Below are 18,842 nucleotides of genomic sequence, written 5' to 3'. Positions count from 1 at the left end.
AATCGCTCTAAACGAGTACGTTCGCTCATCTCTAATCCCGTGTACACATGGGAGAAACTTCCAGAAGGTCGACCATCACTGCAGCCTCCACCAATCTGGGCTTTATGGTGGAGGGGCCAGAAGGAAGCCTCCCCAGTAAGACACATGGAAGCTGCCTGGAGTTACCAAAAAGCACCTAAAGGCTCTCAGACTGCGAGAAACAAGATTCTCTGCTCTGATGACACCAAGATGGAACTTTCTAGCCTCAATTCTAAGCAATCTCTAACACTCCGTTTTTACTTTCTCATTATGGGGTATTGAGTTACAGGGAAAACTTGAATTGTGTTTTAATTTGTAGAAGGCCCCAACATAACAAAATGTAAAAAGAGTCTGAAGACTTTCCAAATGCATTGTATATAAAACACTAATTAATATACAGGTATTAAAGCGAATGCCATTACCTTGTCCAAGGCTTCCCCCGGTGACTCATCTAGTGACTGTCCAAGCAACAAAAAGTCTGATACACCGTTGGCTACGGACAAGAGGCAATGGCCTCCTGAGATTAAAAGCACCAAAAATGGAAATTCCACTCGTTGCAGTAATCGAATGGTTAACGCATGAGCCTCCATATGATGTATCGGGATGAAGGGTTTGTTATAAGATTTAACCAAGTTTAAACTGTATGTAAGACCGACTCCAAGACTTAGAGCGAGTCCAGGCATCACCGTTGTGGCAATGGCCGAAACCTCCTGCAGAGGGATGCCGCTAGACAGAACGGCTTCATTGACAACGCTGTGGATGTTCTCTTTATGAAGCTGCTGCGCCACAGTCGGGACGATGCCTCCTGTTCTGAAAAAGAATACGTGTACAAAGAGCTAAATAACACATTTAGGGAGAAAGGAAACTTTAGAAAGAAGACCAAGTAAGCGATTCAGTCTTGGGCTCCACAATCTAAAAAGGATATAGGAGAGTCGGAGAAGGTTCAAAGGGGGCAACTAGAGTATTAACCCTTTCCAATCCACTGTCTGACATCTTCCTACACTCTGATTGAAGCTTGTACAGCTCCAATGTCAGAAAACATTCGACAGGGTATTCTTACCGTCTATTGCCAGCCACTCCGCTGTCAGAGCCTCTGTGGAGCACACACACAGGCTTTAGCCAGCAGATGGCACCGTTGTAGAACAGCAAAAAGAGAAAGCCTTTTAGGAAACCCTGAATCCAAAATTGGATTGGAAAGGGGTTAAATGGGGTGAGAGGTCTCTTATAACGAGAGACTAGAAAAAATGGCATTCTTCAGCTTGGAGAAAAGACGCTTTTGCTTCCTTTTAGACAGGCCGATTGTTGAACTCCGAAGCACCCTGCAGTGGTACCATAGATTACTGCTCCTGGGCTTTCATGCAGGAACGATGATCGCTCAGTGAATGGAGGTGCAGTGACAAAAACATGGCATTTTCACAGGGGTGTGCAGACTTTTTATATCTACTGGAATGGGCACAGGATTTATTCTTCCCAAGGACTGTATGAAGAACCCGGGGACATTCATTACAAGAGGAGGAAAGGAAATCCAGTCTTCTATATAGGAAAGGGTTCTTTACAGATAGTGTGGTCAAAGTATGGAAATCCGTCCCTCAAATGCAGTAATGGCAGAGACAATGACAACATGCTTCTCTAATAATGAATGGTATTGGGCTATAAATTATCTAAAAAGGTTGAACTTGATGGACCAGCGTGTTTTTTCAATCTACTGGATGTCACAATATATGATTAAAGGGGTTGTTTGGTTACCAGACAACCCTGCTTCAATAGGGCTGTATAGGTTAAAATAATAAACTGAAACAAAGTTACCCTTCCGCGACCGCCAGGATCCAGAGCTACAGCCTTGCTGTGGTCCTGGTGGTTGTTGTTATAGGTGACGTCACAGGAAGTCAGCTGACCTCAGCGGCCAATAAGAGTTTACAGCGCAACGTTCCTGAATTCCCGACATCATGGAGCTCAGAATGTGAGTGCCGATGCCAGGAGAGCGAGTGGTGACGCTGCAGCCAATGAGTCACCTGAGCTCCTGTGATGTCACATATTACAACAGGACTGCAGCGCTGGATCCCGGTGGCAGAAGGGTAAATATGTGTGTGTTTATATTTTTAACCCATACAGCCCTATTGAAGTGGGGTTGTTTAGTAACCGGACAAACCCTTTAACCCTTTCATGACCAAGAGTCACTGATGCATTGTGTCCAGGTTACATTCTGCAGTTCTGGTATCCCCACTTAACCCCCCCCCCCCGCCCCTGCCCTTTTCATTTTTATGGTGGCATATCTACAGGACGGTTTGTTTCTTGTGGGATCAGTTATATATTTCTTGAACATACCATATAAGGTATTGGGAGACTTTTAAAAAATAGGAAAAAACGCAAGTGCTCCACTGAGGGGGGATTTTGAAGGCGATCGTGTGTGCAGTAGAAATGACATGTTGTCTTCATTCTGTACATTTGGCTTTTTGATCACTTTTTGTTCAAATTTTTTCTTGGAGAAAGAGTGACCAAAAACGTGCAATTCTGGTATTGCGTATTGTTTTACTGTATCACTGTGCTGGATTAACAATGTGATATTTCAATAAACTGGGATTTTACAGACGCAGTGATACCACTTTTTGGTACCATTTTGGCGAACAAATGACTTTTTGATCCCTTTCTATTTAATTTTTTCTTGGAGATGGAGTGGCCGAAAATCTGCAATTCTCTTACTGCGTTTTTTCTGATGGAGTTAACCATGTGGAATTAATGTAATATTTTAATAAACTGGACTTTTGCGAATATTTTTTTGACGAGATGACTGGAAAAGGTTTTTTTTTTAATTCTATAATAATTGAAAAATTTTTATTTTACTTTTTTAACTTGTTTTTTTTAACAGTCCTCCTATGGGACTTGAACTTGCAATCATGGATCATTTATACAGTTTAATGCAATATCATGGTATTGCATGGTATTCTTCAGAAGTCCCCAGATTGCTATGACACCTGGACGGCACCCCTGTGATATTATTGCGAGGGAAGGGGTTTTGGGGATGGGGGTGCTGTTCAGGAGTATTAAATCCTAATTGATCAAGGCGTTTAAACGCGGCTGTCAGAACGGACAGTGGCATTTAAAGGATTAACAGCCACGATCAGAGTTCATCATGGCATAACACAAAACCAGCTTCTACCCTTACCTTCTGTGCCTTCCCACCTGACCAACTTATCTCCCCTTCTTCATCAATCTGTCACTCTCAAAGCCCATGTTAATTGGACTTGTTTTCTAGCCTTTGTATTTTTATATGTAAACTATCCTCAGGTTAGACCATCAATAGTAAATCAGTGAGAGTCTGCCGCCCGGGAACCCCGCTGATCAGCTGTTCACAAGGCTAATACCTATGTGCTGATTTCTATAGCTCCATTCCCACTGCAGTGGCCAGGCTTGGTACTGCAGGCAAAATTCCCATCAAAGTGAACGAGAACTTTGCCTGCAATACCAAGCCTGGCCATTTCAGTTGATATGGAGCTGTTTGCTTCCTGCTGCAGAAATAAGTGCACAAACCACATCAGCCTGGTAAACAGCTGATTAGCGAGGATCTCGGGCAGCAGACACCTACTGATTTACTACTGATGGCCTAACCTGAGGACAGACTATCAATAGTTTAATGAATAAATAATAATTGATGCACATTTACTCACTTTAAATGAACTTGGGTCTGAGAAAGAAGAGCCTGTCCTCGTATCGTACCGCTCTCATCGACAACAGCAGCAGCGGTATCATCACAGCTTGTCTCTATGCCTAGAACTACCCTCTGGCAGCGCGCAGACTGGGTAGAGAGCTTCTGCTTCCGAAGCGGCCAGGAGTGCTTGCAGAAATTGCAAAGTTTTCTAATCATCTTTTAAATTAGGAGTCTGGAAGGAAAAAAGAACACATGACAACATTGGATTCTTTATAGATGCATGAATACCAGTTTTTAATTATTTTCTTTTAGTTTTTGATGCGACGACTGAAAAAGGGTCTTTTGTTTTAGCTTTTAATATTATTTTTCTAATAATTACAAAATCTTTATTTTACTTACATTTTATTTTAGTCCCCCTTGGGGACATGAACTTGCCATCCTTTGATTATACAGTATACAGTATAATGCAATACCATAGTATTGCGTTGTGCTGTTTTTTTACCAGCATTTTATTAAGACATTCCACAGCCACATCTTAATAAGCAGTTAGTCATGGCAACCCTCAGGGCCTTCAGAAGATCACAGGGTGCCATGACACCTGGACGGCACAATGTGTGAAGGCGTATTGGATATCTCAGGCCCAACTGAGACACTTAAATGCCGCTGTCAGAACCACCCCTCTACAATAGGAGCCATGATGTCAGGAGTGGAGCTGTAAGCAGGATCCACTGATCAGCAGCAGCGGTCACGGGCTGTCCACTTGTACACAGAGATCGGGAGTACCACAAGAGCGCTGGATCAGCTGGGGTTGCGCTTCCCTTGGTTTAGTTGGCTAACCCCCTTTATACATAACGGTAGTGACTGCAGCTTGCAATCTAGAGCAAGAGCTGCACCCAGGGGAGAAGAGGTCCCCTTCAACGGTAATTGTGGGATCAATACATGGCTGAAGATATAGGCAGAACCCAAGGCCATGAATTGAAAAATCCCTGCCTCAAGAAAGCGCTGATTGGCTGAGCACTGTGACCAATCAGAGGCAGTGCTCAGCCATTCATTGAAATCCTTGTTACAGCTGTGGCAGGGGATTTTTTCATCACTGTGACAGTGCTGTCACAGTGTTCAGTGATGGGGGAACCCTTGTAAAGCAGCTGCTCCACTGAACGGGCCAAGTATCATGTGCCGTGCATATGAAACTTTGCCCGTTCACACGTTTTCAGCTCATGTGAGCAGCGTTTTTTTTCCGAGCACATAGGCACACAAAAAAACACGCCGTCTTACCGAGTCCTGAGGAATATTCTCAGATGGGACACTTTAACTGCTAGGCAGGAGTAGCAGCCAAAGTAATGGCTAATACGACTGGACCCAGGGGCGGTGGGATCTTCTTCTTTCATACACACCTTCACCCTCCAACAGTTATGTTAAAAATGGAAAAACCTCCCCGAAAATGTCACTTTTTTTAATTGCAGATTTTGAATTTAAGTCTCATGTAAATATATTTCATGCAGAATTCAGTCGCCTTAAGTGCATTTTTAACCCCTTTGTGACATAACTAATTTAAGCCTAAATGAGCCAGTAAATAGAGATGAGTGAGCATGCTCGGCTAAGGAAATTACTCGAGTGAGCATCGGCATTTTCGAGTAACTGCCTGCTCGCCCAAAAAAGATTTGGGGGACGGCAGGGGAGAGCGGGGGTGAACGGCGGGGAGATCTCTCTCTCTTTCTCTCCCCCCTGGCGCCCCCCAAATCTTTTTCGGATGAGCAGGCAGTTACTCGAAAATGCCGATGCTCACTCGAGTAATTTCCTTAGCCGAGCACGCTCACTCATCTCTACCAGTAAATCAATTCCCTCTCTCTCTCTCCCCCCGCTACCCTCCGCCGCCTGCCTCTTACCCCCGCGGCCGCCCTGAGCACGCTTGGAGGAGAAGGCAGTTACTCGAGATGAGTGAGGCTCACCCAAGTAACTGACCTTACCGAGCGTGCTCGCTCATCTCGTATAATTATGTTACATTTATTCTATGGGTCCGATGACTATGACAACATCACATTTATAGAGGTTTTATTATGTTTTAGCACTTTTGGACAATAAAATTAACAAAAAGATTATTTTTTATTTTTGTTTTGGGAAAGTGAGCTTGGTTCTGGCGCTGTATTTATGTGGTTCTGGTGCTGTATTTATGTTGTGAGCTTGGTTCTGGTGCTGTATTTATGTACTGAGCTTGGTTCTGGGGCAGTATGTATGTACTGAGTTTGGTTCTGGTGCTGTATTTATGTACTGAGCTTGGTTCTGGTGCTGTATTTATGTACCGAGCTTGGTTCTGGTGCTGTATTTATGTACCGAGCTTGGTTCTCGTGCTGTATTTATGTACCGAGCTTTGTTCTGGTGCTGTATTTATGTACTGAGCTTGGTTCTGAGGCTTTACTTATGTACTGAGCTTGGTTCTGGGGCTGTACTTTGTCACTGCGTGGCTATGCTGTTGTCTTGCTTCTTTCTGTACCAGCAGACAGACTATCAGTGTCATATATATTAGTTTTTTATGATCACAGGGGGTCAAAACATCCAGAAGCTGCAGCCTACTGTAACCTACCGCCGCCACCGGTCACAGCGGTCAGTCGTCCTCCTGCTGTATGTATGTTGTGAGATTGGTTCTGGTGCAGTATTTATATACTGAGTTTGGTTCTAGTGCTGTATGTATGTTGTATGCTTGGTTCTGGGTCAGTATGTATGTACTGAGTTTGGTTCTGGTGCTGTATGTATGTTGAGAGCTTGGTTCTGGTGCTGTATATATGTTGTGAGCTTGGTTCTGGTGCTGTATTTCTATTACGAGCTCGGTTCTGGGGCTGTATTCATGTACCGAGCTCGGTTCTGGGGCTGTATTCATGTACCGAGCTCGGTTCTGGGGCTGTATTCATGTACCGAGCTCGGTTCTGGGGCTGTATTCATGTACCGAGCTCGGTTCTGGGGCTGTATTCTTTTCCCGAGCTCGGTTCTGGGGCTGTATTCATGTACCGAGCTCGGTTCTGGGGCTGTATTCATGTACCGAGCTCGGTTCTGGGGCTGTCTTGCTGTTTTCTGTACCAGCAGACGTCAGACAGACTGTGTGTAGGTGTAGTTTGTTATGATTATAGGGGGTCAAAACCTCCAGAAGCTGCAGCTTGTAACCTACCGCCGGCACCGGTCACAGCGGTCAGTCGTCCTCCTGCGCTCTCACTGAATACCCTTCTTCCTGCTGTTAGCTACGGCTTCTTCCCTCCACCCAGGTAAATTCCAGGACATACAGTAGGTCGTACACAGGTGCGGCTACTTACTGCAACCACCCATCTGTATAATATCACTAGTATTCAGTCACGGCTCATCCTTCCTCTAGTAGTGAGGACTGGTTACACTACACGAGTTAAACTCCTCGGCAGAGGATAGAGTGGATGGGGACAAACGAGGTCTGGACGTCAAGGTCAGCTGACATTCCTAGGTCACATGACACTAACTGAGGTGGGCTCCGCGCTTACATAAACTGGCCACGCGTACGTCAGAGTGGTGCGCATGCGTCTCACCGTTATACCCGAAAGCGCTCTTCACGTGTACCACCGCGCATGCGCTGATTACGCATCGGGCTCGACTACTAAAATAAACAATCACATCGCAGAAGAGAGCGCATGCGCAGAAGAGCGGCGTGTCAGCAAATACTGTACGGTGTGGTGACGGCTGCCTTCTAGGACCCGCACTGCTATGGAGAGTTCAAGTGCTGCAGTGCAGGGCCTCCCGACCGGCTTGGCCACAAGGGGCTCAGTCCTGGCAGCGCTCCTGTTTAACCCCTTAAGGACGCGGCCCTTCCTTTATTTCATGCCATTTTCGTTGTCTTCTACCCCTCTTTTGTTGCGCCGTTGCTGGCGGAGAGCTCTGTGTTATTGTTCGCGGGACGAGGTGTATTCTTCAATGGCGCCATATAAATATACTGCATTACATACTGAAAAACCATGGAATGGAGAAAACGCACGATTCCACCATCTTGGAGGGGTCTTGTATCTACGGCCACACCGCTGTCCTCGCTGTATTCCAGGGGTTGGCGTGATTACGGCACCACATTTATACGTTTTTTCTGTTGCTGTACTACGTTAAACCACTTGTAGTGTATCCCGCAGCTGTTATTTCCGGACGGCGCGCTCTCATGGCGGCGGTCCGTAGCTTCCATCGGCAGCATTGTGGAGTAGATACAACTTTTTGATTGTTTATTACATTTTACTCCTTGGAGACGGGGGACAAAAAAAGCGCAAATCTGTTGTTGTGCTCCTTTTTTCTTCTGCCGCCATTCACCGTGCGGGGTAATCAATGCGTTACGGTGAATGATCGGACTGTTGGGGACGCAGGGATACCAAATATGTATTTATTATAAATATTGGAAATTGGATTTTTTCACTTTTATTGTGTGCTACTAATTAATAACATTTTTAGTAATTTTTTTCTCCGTTGCCCTAGGCGACCTGCACCGGCCATCATGGCATCGCTCATACAGTGTAGTACCGCAGTATTGCACTGTACCACAGACAGTTTGTCCCGGCAGCCCTGAGGCCTCCGGGTATCATGGCACATAGACGGCATCTTGTAACCTCCTCACAAGGGGTTGCCCGGACCCCCAGACACGGGATACACGCTGACTAAACTAAACTCTTTTTTCCTTTCACAAGACTACTTGCGGGTGATTCTGGTGGGATTTCTGAGCGTTAGAGAATTTTTCCATCAGGGTTTTTGTGACCCGTTTGAAGTTTCATAAGAAGAGTACTTCTGTAAGTCACCACTATGTGGCGTCACGGTTACCCGGAACGTTTGTGCCGATGATTGAGGGGGATGTAGCTTCTGGGATCTCTTCACGGTCCGGCAGTAGTCAGCAGCACAAGGGGACTCCACAGAATCTGCTGATGGAGCCCTCGCCACGCCGGCCACCGGCAGCCTTAAAGGGGTTGTCCCGCACCGAAACGGGTTTTTTTTTTTTTTTTGCATAGGCCCCCCCATTCAGCGCAGGACAAACCCAAGGGATGTGTTGAAATTAGAAAAAAAAATGTTACTTACCCGAATCCCCTCTCTGCAACTTCTTCCTTCTTTTCCTCCAAGATGGCAGCCGGGATCTTCACCCACGATGCACCGCGGGTCTTCTCCCATGGTGCACCGTGGGCTCTGTGCTGTCCATTGCCGATTCCAGCCCCCTGATTGGCTGGAATCGGCACACGTGATGGAGCTACGTGATGATGCGTAGAAGGGGGCGGAGCCAGAACGCCGCTCGTGCCCGGACCGACCAGAAGGGAGAAGACGCTTCTGCGCAAGCGCGTCTAATCGGGCGATTAGACGCTGAAATTAGACGGATCCATGGAGACGGGGACGCCAGCAACGGAGTGGGTAAGTGAATAACTTCTGTATGGCTCATATTTAATGCACGATGTGTATTACAAAGTGCATTAATATGGCTATACAGAAGTGTATAACCCCACTTGGTTTCGCGAGACAACCCCTTTAAAATCTCTTGGGAAGAGGTCCGGGTGGAAGGAGGGGTGGCACAGCTTCTCCCCGGGTCCCGGCCCCGTTTCTCTGCATCTTCTGGCTAGGGGTTGAAAAATCCCCGGGTGCTGGAAGCGCTGGCTGTGATTGGTTGACGCTTAGCCAATCACAGCCAGCACTCGATTGAACCAATCAAAGCCATTCACCGAGCACTGGCTGTGATTGGCTAAACGTCAGCCAATCACAGCCAGCGCTTCCAGGAGCCGGGTATTTTTCAATCCCTTGCCAGAAGATGATCAGTGCCGGGACCCGGGGAGACGCTGCGGTGGCGCCTGGGACACTGCGGGAGAGGTGATGTATACTTTCTCTCCCCCCCCCCCCCCCCCTCCCTCCCTCCAGCTACAGCTGGTTTACAAAAATCCTCGCATGCGATGCTATAAAGTCACACAACTTTGTAGTGCGACAAAAATCACAGTATTGCTGCGAGAAGATGCAGCGTTATCACACGGACCAGCGATTTTCTCGCGGCGATGCCGTGCCGCCCGTGTGAAGGAGGCCTTAAGCCCATGGCTCGGTAGGATTTCACAAGGTCACAATTTTTATGATCATTAGATGGGAAAATGGTTAATGTAAATCTCCCCCTAGTCCCCCTTCACACGGTTGTATCTGCGTGTGCAGTACTCCGTGGATAGAACCCATTGGTATCAGCGGGCTCATTCACATGGCTGTATCTGCGTGCGCAGTACTCCGTGGATAGAACCCATTGGTATCAGCGAGCTCATTCACATGGGTGTATTGGGTGTATCTGCGTGCGCAGTACTCCGTGGATAGAACCCATTGGTATCAGCGGGCTCATTCACATGGTTGTATCTGCGTGCGCAGTACTCTGTTGATAGAACCCCCTGATATCAGCAGGCTCATTCACATGGTTATATCTGTGGGCACAGTACTCCGTGGATACAACCCTCTGATATCAGCGGGCTCATTCACATGGTTGTATCTACGTGCGTAGTACTCCGTGGATACAACCCTCTGATATCAGCGGGCTCATTCACATGGTTGTATCTACGTGCGTAGTACTCCGTAGATAGAACCCTCTGATATCAGCGGGCTCATTCACATGGTTGTATCTGCGTGCGCAGTACTCTGTTGATAGAACCCCCTGATATCAGCAGGCTCATTCACATGGCTATATCTGTGGGCACAGTACTCCGTGGATACAACCCTCTGATATCAGCGGGCTCATTCACATGGTTGTATCTACGTGCGTAGTACTCCGTGGATACAACCCTCTGATATCAGCGGGCTCATTCACATGGTTGTATCTACGTGCGTAGTACTCCGTGGATACAACCCTCTGATATCAGCGGGCTCATTCACATGGTTGTATCTACGTGCGTAGTACTCCGTGGATACAACCCTCTGATATCAGCGGGCTCATTCACATGGTTGTATCTACGTGCGTAGTACTCCGTAGATAGAACCCTCTGATATCAGCGGAGTCATTCACATGATTGTATCTGCGTGCGCAGTACTCCGTTGATAGAACCCTCTGATATCAGCGGGCTCATTCACATGGTTGCATGTGTGTGCGCAGTACTCCGTGGATAGAACCCTCTGATATCAGCGGGCTCATTCACATGGTTGCATGTGCGTGCGCAGTACTCCGTGGATAGAACCCTCTGGTATTAACGGGCTCATTCACATGCACACATTTTCCTGCACATTTCAGTCACACAAAAACAATAAAAATACAGAACGCTCTATTTTCCGGCACATTTGTGCAATCAAAGTCCCAATATAAGTCAATGGGAACGTGCACAACGCTAGGAGATGTGCGACGCACCGCTACTGTGCAGAAACACATCAGGACCTCACTAGTCATGTCACCAGTGCGTCTATCGGCAAGATACGCGGATGCGCGCAGAAGAGCGGAGTTCATTCCGCAAACACGCATCCGCTGGTGTGAGGGGGCAGAGTGTGCTTAGATGTTACCGGTGTGAACAGGTCCGCCGTCGGCCGCCGCCTCAGAAGGACGACAGACAATCCAAGTTGAAAAGTATTTTATTCTGTCAACTGAAACGCAATGGAGAAAACGATAATATAAAAAGCAGAAAACTCTACAGTTTACAGGTAAAAACGGTTTAATTCTACAATTTGTGCAAATACAAGATAGTTTTCAAACAACTTCACTCTAGAAAACGAGGCGATCGAAAGATTTCTCTGGATCTCTAAAGAAAGGAAACGTTATCTGTAAACAAAATAGGTCAAGAAGAGTAAAAGGAGCCGAAGAGCTCAGAGGCACCCGAGCCGCCGGGCCAAGGATGCATGCTTTAACCCTCTCCAATCCACTGTCTGACGTCTCAAGACATTATGATTTAAGGCTGTACAGCTCCGATGTTGGAAGACGTCCGTCGGGGTTCTCTTGCTGTATATTGCCAGCCTCTCTGATGTCGGAGCCTATCCAATGTGTCACCTCATGCACTACTGGCTTTAGCCAGCAGATAGCGCCATTGTATAACAGCAGAAAAAGAGTAAGCCCCCTAGGAAAACCAGAATACAAATTGGATTGGAAAGGGTTAAAGGGCTGGTCCGGTTACAGGAGAACATCCCTCTCATACGGCGCACTACTTCTCTGCCGCCGCTATTATCCAGTGCTGCAGCCCTTGTGACAGCAGACATGCAGTCAGGTGATCGCTGCAGCATCACACTCCTGAACCCCTGGCACGCTGCTCCAGATGTGAGCATTATGATGCTAGGAGAACAAGCAGCGAGGCAGCGGTTGCCTATGATGTCAGCTGTCACAACAATCACCAGGACCATAGCGCTGAATACCGGCAGCGGCGGAGGGCAAGTACTTTTCCGTTTATTAATTTAGTACAGGGGACTCTGTTAAACAGATGTTCTCAGTTAACCAGGCAAGCCCTTTAAAGGGGGTGTCCCACTCTAGCAGGAAACAGACAGCACTGTATATCGTACAGTGGCCTGGGTTGGTACCGCAGGCAGTCACATTCATTTCAAAAGGACTTAGGCTGCAGTACCAACCATGGCCACTGCACAATGTACGGAGCAGTCCGCTTCCTGCAGAAACAGTGGGACAACCCCTCTAATCAATCCAGTCTTTAAAATTATTTGTAATGTGACCAAGATTTTTATTTTATACCCATCAGAGCTACAGAAATTATACTTCAAAAAGAGGAACAAAGTCAACAGGAAGCCAAATTGGCAGCAGCTGGAGGCCAGCTTACGTTACATCCTAGAGGCATTGCTATAGCTCATCGTAAACTGCAGCAATTTGCACGTAGTTTAAAAACCTCCCACCCTACAATCTGGTTACATCTGCTAGAAGTGGCAAGCACAGTTACATTCATCCAAAGGGAACCGATTCACCAAGACACACAGATTGTCTATTTTGAGCATTTAAAGGGGTTGTCCCAGTTGTATGCTATTGGTGGCCTATCAGCAGGATAAATCATCAATAGTAGATCAATGGAGTTCTGTTGCCAGAGACCCCCACCAATCACCCGTTTGCTGTGCTTGTGTACAGAGACGATTTCTGCAGGAAGCAAACAGCTCTGTTCTTACTGTTGTGGCCAAGGTTGGTATTGCTGGCAAAGTTCCCACAGAAATTAATGGATACCTGGCCTACATAGAATAGCTTCCTGCAGCTCAGTGTACGGGCACACTGGCCAGCGAACGGCTGATCGGCCAGGGTTTCTGGTGGCAGACCTGTACTGATCTATTATAGACGGCTTATCCTACTGATAGGCAACTAATAGTCTGCAACTGGACAACCCCTTTACCCATATACCGTACACTACGCTCCGAAAAACTGTAGCTAGCACACCAAAGCTTAATTGTGCTACCATGAGTGGCAGTGGAGCAAGGTTTTTATACACAATATTTGAATTGACCGTAAAAGCTACCACACTATACAGTATTTGCCGGGTCTAAACCCCAACGACGGGCAGGTAATACGGCCATGTGTTATACCGACCCCAAAAGGAACTTGTTTCATACAAATGGCGGATACAGACGCAAGAAAACTTTTGGCCTGAAGGTTCTTCCTATAAAGTGTTAATAGCTATGAGCAGTTGGTTGCTGAGAATATCATGTACAGACTTGCTTTTGCCGCAAGTGATGGAATTCTGAAATCCGCATCGGGCAGTGGAGCAACCCTCCATTCTTGTAGCAAAATTCTGCTGTGAGGCCAGTTCTTCTCCACCGTTCCTCCAGTCCGCTGGTTCTGGGTTCAGTTTTTGGCTGTCCAGGATGGCCGGAACAACCTTTAGACTACATAATCACTACGTTGTGGTGGTTTTAGACTACCAATGTACTATACGTGCTCTCCGATTGGCCAGCACTGGCCAATCAGTGAGCAGCACAGTGTGCGCATGGTTATAAAACTGCTACAGGTATCTTAGATGGTTGAAAAAAGGGGCCAGAACTAGTAGATTGGAGAAGCTGCAAAGAACAACTCTAGGTAATTTAGCCCCCTTCCTTTCCTTGGACAGAATTTTGTCCCAAAACCTGAGGGTCTCTTTAAAGGGATTGTCCCACTTTTGACTGCATTCTTACAGAAAGCAGACAGCTCCACATATAGTGCAGTGGGCCAGGATGATACTGCAGGCAGAGTCCTATTGAAATAAATGAAATCAGCTTGCAGTACCAACCCGAGCCACTGAATTGTTTATAGAGCTGTCTGTTTCCTGCAGCAAAACAGCTAGGAGTGGGACCGCCCCTTTATCCACAAGCTGTGAAACTAGACTGCACGCTGCTGCTAATAGTGAACTGTAGTCCAAAAACGAGACACAAGACTTGTATGACTAAGGCTCTGTTCACATCTGTGCTGGAGGCTCCACTCGGAGGTCTCCGGCCAGACAATATAGTACAGCATGCACTATATTCTGAAGAGCAAGCACGAAGCCAGGTGGACCCCGTTATAGGGGATGGGTCTGTTTGACACCGTTCGGGTTGCGCCTATGCCAGACTCAGCACTTCTGGTTTGGATGGAGCTGAACGATGGCTGACCAGTAGTGCTGGTGTGGACCTCTTCTAAACGGTCTTTAGTCCGGAGAAGAGAAAATAAGTCAAATGCTTCTCTCTACTTTGGGACGACAGAAGTGGTTTCATTCATAATCTACTAGGAAACTGCTTCAGCACTTCCAAACATTTTACCACGACTTCCTGTAATGGGGGAGGGGGTTCACTAATTTGGGGAACGTTCGCTCAGATTAAATAATTTGTAGTTTAGCTGCAACGAGGGAAATACAGCGAGTCCAGAAACTGATCACCGCATGAAGTAGATTCACGGAAGAGAACCAGTACAGATGAAAAGAAACCAACTGCTCAGGTCTAAGGCCTCATGTCCACGGGGAAAATAAGAATTAAAATCCGCAGCGGATTTTAACTCTTCTCCCGCGCGCGGATCCGCACCCCATAGGGATGCATTGACCACCCGCGGGTAGATAAATACCCGCGGATCATCAATAAAAGTGATTTTAAAAAAAATGGAGCATGAAAAAATCTGGACCATGCTCCATTTTCATGCGGGTCTCCCGCGGGGACGGCTCCCGCGGGCTTCTATTGAAGCCTATGGAAGCCGTCCGGATCCGCGGGACACAAAAATCATATTTTACTTACACGCTCCGGTTCTTCTCTTCGGCGCCGCGCCATCCTCTCTCAGCCGCGGCCGGATCATTTTGCTTCGGCCCGGCGCATGCGCGAGGCACGTCACCGACGTCATCATGCACATCCGCCGAGCCGAAGAATGAAGATCCGGCCGCGACGAGAGAAGATGACGCCGCCGCGAAGAGAAGAAACGGAGCGGATGGGAGGTGAGTTTATTCTCATTTATTCCCATTTTCAGCGCTCATGTCCGCGGGGCAGGAGGGACCCGCTGCAGATTCTACATGGAGAATCTGCAGCGGATCTGATTTTCCCCGTGGACATGAGGCCTAAAGGTGTTCTGGCACCAGGCTCATACTGCCTGGACCACGGACGACATGATCCCGGGACGGGGGAGCTCATTACCCCGCGTGCACGGAGCAGTAAGCACACTTTGAATTTAGATGAGTCACGGAGGCTGGCCACAGCGACGTCTCCCTGCCTGAAGCATCTGGAGTGACAGCTCTCTCATCTTGTCTGTAAGGACAGAGCTGTCACTGCATGATGTGGGCGGGGAGAGGTCAGTATGACCCGCCTCCATGACTTGGAGTTGAGCTCTGAGTCAAACTTCAAACTGTGTTTATTCTGAAATGCCACAGCGTTTCAGAATACATACATGGGGGTAATGAGCATACCTATCCAAGGATCATATGACCCTTGGTTCAAGCCGTGTGAACCTGGTGACAGAACCTCTAAGAACAACTCCAACCTTTTGGGGGGTTTTTGCCCCCATTTTTGTACAATTTTCTGTGCTAGATAAGTAATAGAACATTTTATAGTACACTTTGGTATGGCTGTGGCAATACTAATTATCTGGTAGTTTAGAAGCCATGGTCAGCATGTGTGGGGTAAACAGTGTAGAGGAGTGACTAGATGAGCAAGTCCTCATTATTTCACGCTTTCTGGGGAAAACCCCATATGTGACAATCAGAGAAAAAAAATATATGATCTCTGATTGACGCAGTATGACAACACAAACAAAAGTTAATGTCAGCCTTCCCTGAGACAGGGAAATATTCTCTACTGCGGGCTGGTCTCCCTTCCCCCTCTCCTCTGTATACACTGACTGAAAACGGACAGCTGTAAATGCAGTATTACCGACCTCCCTTCAAACAGCTGGTTCTGTAAGGGCTATGGGCATACTTTTGTCATTTTAAAGCAAAGAAAAGCTTGTTCTACTTTAAATGGCTGTAGCGCCGGTTTTATCAGGGCTATTGCCAGGCTTTTGGTCTCGTTTTAAACCTAACATTCTTGGTCATTTAACGTATAACGAGCTGTCTGTGTACTAAACTGTAATATCCTTTTCCTGCAGAACAGACAGACCTCCTCCTAAACTGATGGGGAGGTCAATAAACTGGTTTCCTTTAAGTGTACTGGTTCTTCTTTTTATGAATGTTCTTGATGGGGTGGACAGTTTCTGGACGCCCCATTACTCAGTCTTGATCAGGTTCATAAATCAGATTAATATCGTACCGATTGTACATCAGCTTAATGGACACTTCTGGAGGAACAGCAGCCGATTACATTTTTGATTCAAAGCTAGTATTCACATTCTAAAACGTTAAATAAAACAACACCACACTTCTCAGAAGACAAGACGCTACTGAATTTATGACACTCCTTAGAACTATTCAATGCACGGTCCGGATGACTCACAACTACAAGAGAAATTAAGCAAGCAAACTTACGTTAAATTATACAAGCACATGATCAAATACTTCTAATAATATCAAAGGAGGTCTAATAACGCTAATGTCTGCCAACGGAGGACTAGAGAGAATATATGACAACGGTAAGTATGGTCGGCCACCGTGAAAAACAGAGGATCACTCAATGATCAATAAACTAGGAGGAGAGAGGATGAAAGAAACACTAGTGCATCATTATCTACACAGCATGCGGCAAACCGTTCTGTCAGCTAGTGAATGCTGCTGCTGGTAACACGCCGGATCGCTACACCTGATCGTTTCATGATTACAAAAAGTGACATAATATGGTTTGTCCTTAGCAGATGAGGTCCACAATATGGTCGTCCGGATGCGGTTTCTACCTTTCTTGTCAGTCCTGTTTGTGCATTGCAAACTTCAGGTCATAGCCGGGCCAGCCCAGCCTGCAAAGGCTACCCTTTACATAAGAGCCCCCGCTCTCAGAGGATGCTGGGAGAGGTACCTTCTCTAAGTCTGTGTGGATTCCGACAGCTTACAAAGAGACAGCTAGAATTTTACTGTATAAACGTAAAATGGCCTAGATGGCTATCCTTATCTCCGTCAGAAACAGCCAGAGGCAAGAAGTTGTGCGGTCGAGAGAACAGACTCCGCAGGATTCCTGTTCAGTACTTGTTGATGCCAAAGATCCGGACTCCGTGCAGCTGCGGCAACTTCGGGATCAGGACGCTAAGGAGGGAAGCCGTGTTGATGAAGAAGTGTGTCGGATCGTACTTTGTATAGAAACTGGTCAGGAAATACCTGTTTGGGGGACAGAGGGAAGAAGACGACAGGTAAAAACCATGGACGGCGTAAGGTCTACGGAGACTACAAGACTCGGGATGCCGGGAAATACTTACAGTACTAAAAAGCATAAAATACCTTCAAGCTAAACTGAAAAGTTTAGGAGCAAAATAATAAAAAATATATATTCTAGTAACAAAAACATGACACGTAATTCTAATAAAGGAGACTGGTGTTTCCTTCATTGAAGGAGCTCCGAGGCAGCTTGGTTGTACTGCATGACAAGCTGTGGTTTTTGTTGGTACCATTTTGGGGGTACATATGTTTTTTTTTGATAATTTTTATTGCAGTTTTTTTAAAAGGTGAAATTAAGGGGAAAATAAAAAGCATCTTGGCTCAGTTTTAGATTTTTTTTGTTTTTTTAACTAGTGTTTGCCCCATGCAGGATAAAAAGTGTGTTCAATTTATAGTACGGGTCGTTACAGGTGTGACAATTTTAAACTTTTTTCCTTTTTTTAATGACTGGAAAGAGTGTAAAAAAAGTTTTTAATTAAAAATTTTACCTTTTGTAAATTATTATTTTTACATTTTTTACGCCCCTGCAGGGATCTTGAACCGGTGATGCTATGATCACTCTGATAATACAGTGCAGTACTTCTGTACTGCAATGCATTATCGCTAATCATAGCAATCATAGACCATAGCATACCCAGATGGTCTGTGCCTGGTTGCCATGGCAACCCATCGACCGTCTGCAATTACACAGAGCCCTGCCTCTGTGAACTATTTATATGCTGCGGCCAACAATTGCAGCATGTATGGGGTTAACAGCAGGGATCGGTGTTCTCACCCATGCCCACTTCTGCAATAGGAGGCCGGCTGTCATCCATAGGATGCAAGCTTACGTTTTGGTGCAGGAACTGCTTCCCTGCCCGGACAGAAAGTTTACGTCCTCCAACATTAAGGCGTTAATTGAAAGGGTGAAATCTGCTGCTTAACAGCGTCAAAATCTGCACCGCAAAACACGCTGCAGATCCTCACGAAAATCTGGCACGTGTGAACGCACCCCTAGGCCATGCCAAATGCAGAGCAGATTTACAGTGGATCTTCTACAGTAGCAGCAATGTGGATTGGATTTCCAAAATCTCATCCACAGGCTGCGCAAAAAGTGCGGAAACTCACTTGCCGGCAAATCCACACAATATAAAGTTTTGCAGCAGATCTGGGGGAGAAAACTTGCAGATTTTTGATATAGACTTCAATAGAGAAGATGAAATCTGCATCAAAGTCCACAACAGTAGCTGCAAAGCTGGAGAGCGGCCAATCCGCAGCAGCAGCAGAAGTCACGGACTTGTTTCACTCACGGAAATGCTGCAGAGTTCATATACTTCCCCCACGGACGTCACCTTACACCTCAACATTAAACCGGACAGCAGTATTTAAATGGTTAACAGCTGCGATCGAAGCTCTCTGCAAATCACGGCTGTTATGGGCGGCAGTCACACGTTGTATGGGACAGGCTCTGCCCCCGAGACCGCAAGTCTGCAGGGGGTTAAAAGAGTGTATAAACCGCAACACGTGGC

At 46.5% G+C, this 18,842-nt stretch overlaps 2 protein-coding genes across 5 annotated transcripts in view; both read right to left on the bottom strand.

Annotated features, from left to right (window-relative positions):
• OSGEPL1 (O-sialoglycoprotein endopeptidase like 1) overlaps positions 1 to 7,164 on the bottom strand; it is a 37,792-nt gene extending 30,628 nt beyond the window's left edge. The window contains exons 1-3 of one of the 2 annotated variants that reach the window (XM_066577102.1): positions 6,825 to 7,164; positions 3,684 to 3,896; positions 441 to 828 (exon numbers count right to left, since the gene is read on the bottom strand). In XM_066577102.1, the coding sequence (XP_066433199.1) occupies positions 441 to 828; positions 3,684 to 3,880 (585 nt within the window). In that variant the 5' untranslated portion in view covers positions 3,881 to 3,896; positions 6,825 to 7,164. The remainder of the gene's footprint in view (positions 1 to 440; positions 829 to 3,683; positions 3,897 to 6,824) is intronic. The other variant, XM_066577103.1, reaches the window with a different exon arrangement.
• Positions 7,165 to 11,191: 4,027 nt separating this feature from the next.
• Positions 11,192 to 18,842, bottom strand: part of ORMDL1 (ORMDL sphingolipid biosynthesis regulator 1) — a 37,871-nt gene continuing 30,220 nt past the window's right edge. For 2 of the 3 annotated variants that reach the window (XM_066577100.1, XM_066577101.1), the window contains one exon: positions 11,192 to 17,277. In XM_066577100.1, coding sequence (XP_066433197.1) covers positions 17,142 to 17,277 — 136 coding nt within the window. In that variant the 3' untranslated portion in view covers positions 11,192 to 17,141. The remainder of the gene's footprint in view (positions 17,278 to 18,842) is intronic. The other variant, XR_010786457.1, reaches the window with a different exon arrangement.

This window comes from Eleutherodactylus coqui, chromosome 8 (genome assembly GCF_035609145.1).
Source record: "Eleutherodactylus coqui strain aEleCoq1 chromosome 8, aEleCoq1.hap1, whole genome shotgun sequence".
NCBI classification, from domain to species: domain Eukaryota; kingdom Metazoa; phylum Chordata; class Amphibia; order Anura; family Eleutherodactylidae; genus Eleutherodactylus; species Eleutherodactylus coqui.
The sequence above is the reverse complement of the archived record's forward strand: the minus strand, read 5'-3'. Positions and strand labels throughout refer to the sequence as shown.